General features: G+C 45.2%; 1 protein-coding gene across 1 annotated transcript in view; it reads right to left on the bottom strand.

The window, feature by feature from the left end:
- Positions 1 to 3,051, bottom strand: part of LOC101656805 (neuronal acetylcholine receptor subunit alpha-7) — a 125,736-nt gene that overhangs the window by 63,967 nt on the left and 58,718 nt on the right. The window contains exon 4 of the mRNA XM_013006032.2: positions 243 to 352. Coding sequence (XP_012861486.2) covers positions 243 to 352 — 110 coding nt within the window. The remainder of the gene's footprint in view (positions 1 to 242; positions 353 to 3,051) is intronic.

Raw genomic sequence — 3,051 nt, 5'->3', positions numbered from 1 at the left:
TCCTTGTAATCAGTTCCTTCTTTCCAACCCACTCTCCCTCTACCCTCCCAGTATCGCCACTCACACCACTGGTCCTGAAGGGATCATCCGCCCTGGATCCCCTGTGTTTCCAGCTCCTATCTGTACCAACAATAGTATCAATTAATGGATAACTTATCGAACATGTCAGGAAAACACAAAAATGCTCTTGATTGCTAACATACACATATGGAATTACTTTTCTTTTTGTTCGATGTGCTTACCTATTATAGAGAAGAATATCTGGTTTCCAAATTTGACCATCTGGGAAACGGACAGTCTTCACGCCTGGATACTCTGACATATTCCACTGCAAATAGTAATCTGTCCAAGACTGACACATATAGACAAAAGTGTTAGTGGAGCTTTATTTCCTTGCCTTTAATATTTATTTAAAGATATTATTAGGTAAAGCCAAACTCCAAAGAGCTCCAGACATTTATTTACATACTTGAGCTGCTAGCTATAAAATAGAAGGAAACTGGGAGGTATAATACTTCTATGATTGTGAATAACATTAACAATCATATAAGCACAGAACCACAAGTGCAAACGCATCTCTTGGGAACAAATTGTACCAGCTAAATACTCATGCTTCAGGCCTCCCTCGCAGGACCAATCAAGCTCACCAGCCTTTGCCTGGCTGACACATCTGCTGAGACAGTTCAGAAGGCAATTGGGCTCTCAGTTGTGCATTACTGGTATTGCCCAGCAAGGTCCTCAGGGATTTGAGGTTTGCACTTCATAGCTCCTACCATTCAGCGTGAATGGCACATGTGAAGAAACTAGTTAAAGCACTCAGCTTCTAAACCAAAGGCTGAGTATATGAGTCTACCAAGAGAGGCCTGAAAAGAAAGGCCTGGTGGTCTACGTCCCAAAAGTGGTCCACTGAAAACATTGAAGTACAGTCCTACTCTGACACACATGGGGTCACCAGGAGTCAGTATTGGCTTGGTGGTTACTTGGTAATAAGTGGACCAAAGGCATGCCAGACTCAAGGACATGCATTCTGTCTCCCCAGGTTTCACCCGTGCACTGGAACTAAACATTTCTCAGCTTTAGAAAGGTGTGTAATGCACCATTTCCACTGGTCCACAGACCAAACTCAAAAAGCCACATTGTGCCATCTGGTTGATTCTGACTCAAAATGACCCTATTTGACAGGGTAGAACAGCTCCTATGGGTTTTGTGAGTCTGGAACTCTGCAGGAGAATATGCATATGTATGCTAATTGAGACGAATGTATGCCTCAAATACACATTACACACCAACAACAGTGTGACATTACATCAAAGAAGTTTGAGATACAAGTACAGAGACAATATTGAAGGTGACTACAAAAAGACAAAAACTTTAATTTTCAGAGTTCTATAGATTTAAGAATTGTAGCTTTGTGGTAATGGACTTAGCGCTAGTGAAACTGGAAACAAGAGGTCAAAGGACATGTCGCTGGAATACAGTAATGTGGGAAACAGACCCGGGTAGAGAGTGTATGCAGACAAATTCTCTACACTCATATGGTAAGGAGTCTGCGAGGTCAAGCCCCCTGTAGAGGGAGACCTTCACGTCTGTGGGTTGGAGATGCGGTCCAGTCACATTCTCCTAAGTAAAGGCTATTCCCCATACGTCCCCCATACTAATGCCAGTTGTAAGGTGCTTGTAAGCACATGGCTGCTACTATGTACTCTTGAAGGTCAACTGCTTGAAGGCTACTTGCCTGAAGGTGGAGAGCAATCAGACCCTACTGTCTGTCTCATCCTTAGTTGGGCCCACTCCCTTCTGATAAAGGATCATAAATTATTCCCCTTGAGACACTCAAGGTCAAGCCAGCTCAGAGATGACTTAAGGTTAGGTTAGGTGGCCATCTTAACTCTAGAGCCCATCCACCTTGTGTTTGTATCTTTCTGTCACATGTATGCCGCTAGTACCTCCCCTTTCTATTGGGCCTAAACCCCTAGCTCAGCCCCCTCCTGTTACATGTATGCCTCTAATACAACCCCTTCCTATGATGTATTTGCCTACCATGGCTTGCATGCCTGAGATTGTAAAAGCTGATCTAAGAATACATTCTTTCTCTCTGCTCAGACCTGGTTCCTGATGCCACTTCAGAGGTGAGCACCCAAAACTTTTGTCTGTCTTTTAATGTCTTCCCTTCAATTACACAACCGTCCCTGGGGATCCAGCCATCTGTGGGACTGGATCCCACACAACAGTCCTCTTAGGCAAAAGAGTGCCTCAAAGAGGCTGTCCTGACATCAGACAAGAAGGCTATTTGGGTGATTAATATCATTTTAAGGCCCTTGGCCTCTAATATTGAGAGAGTGTCAATATTTAATATGGTGAATTATCACTGGGCATCTGGAATTGAGTTCGGCCCTGCTGCCAATGTCTTTATTTAGGTGGCTGAGGCCAGGGGATGTCCGGGAATTGGGTGACAGCACCAAGGAAAGATCAGTCTAACTGAAAGCATGTTGTCAAGGAAGGCATGGGACCCGCCAGTTGTGTTCTCTTCAGCCTACTCTCTGTGCATGGTTTGCTAGTCTCCCTGCCCCGTCGCTCCTGAGTGCTGGCCAGAACGCCCTTCCATGCCCAACACGTGCATTTTCTTGAACACGATCTTATTTCACCCTGGATATTTCTCTGGGTCAAGTAGCTGTCAGTTTCACCTTTGCTCTCATTCGGAACTGCCCACGAAGGTAGGCATGGCAGCAAAAGCTGTCTCCCTCTGCCTGCGGAGATGACAGAGAGGAAAGCAGAGAAGGCACCAGCCTGGCCGTGGTTGAGCAGAACTGTGTGATGCTTCCCAGTAACACTGCATCTCATTCTTTTTTTAGGATTCACGTTTGCCCTCAGCTGTGGGAGCCACGTGGCTAGTACTACAGGTATTAAATAAAGTCAGTGCTATATGTAAAATTATCCCTAACCCCTACCAAGCTGTTTGAAATCGTAAGCCCTGTGACCTCCTCCCTGGGGGACGGACAACAGAAAAGTGGGTGAAGGGAGAAGTCGGACAGGGCAAGATATGACAAAATA

This window comes from Echinops telfairi, unplaced genomic scaffold (assembly GCF_000313985.2).
Source record: "Echinops telfairi isolate 266 unplaced genomic scaffold, ASM31398v2 ScPeMD7_7;HRSCAF=31, whole genome shotgun sequence".
NCBI classification, from domain to species: Eukaryota; Metazoa; Chordata; class Mammalia; order Afrosoricida; family Tenrecidae; genus Echinops; species Echinops telfairi.
This window is presented reverse-complemented; position numbering and strand designations above follow the sequence as displayed.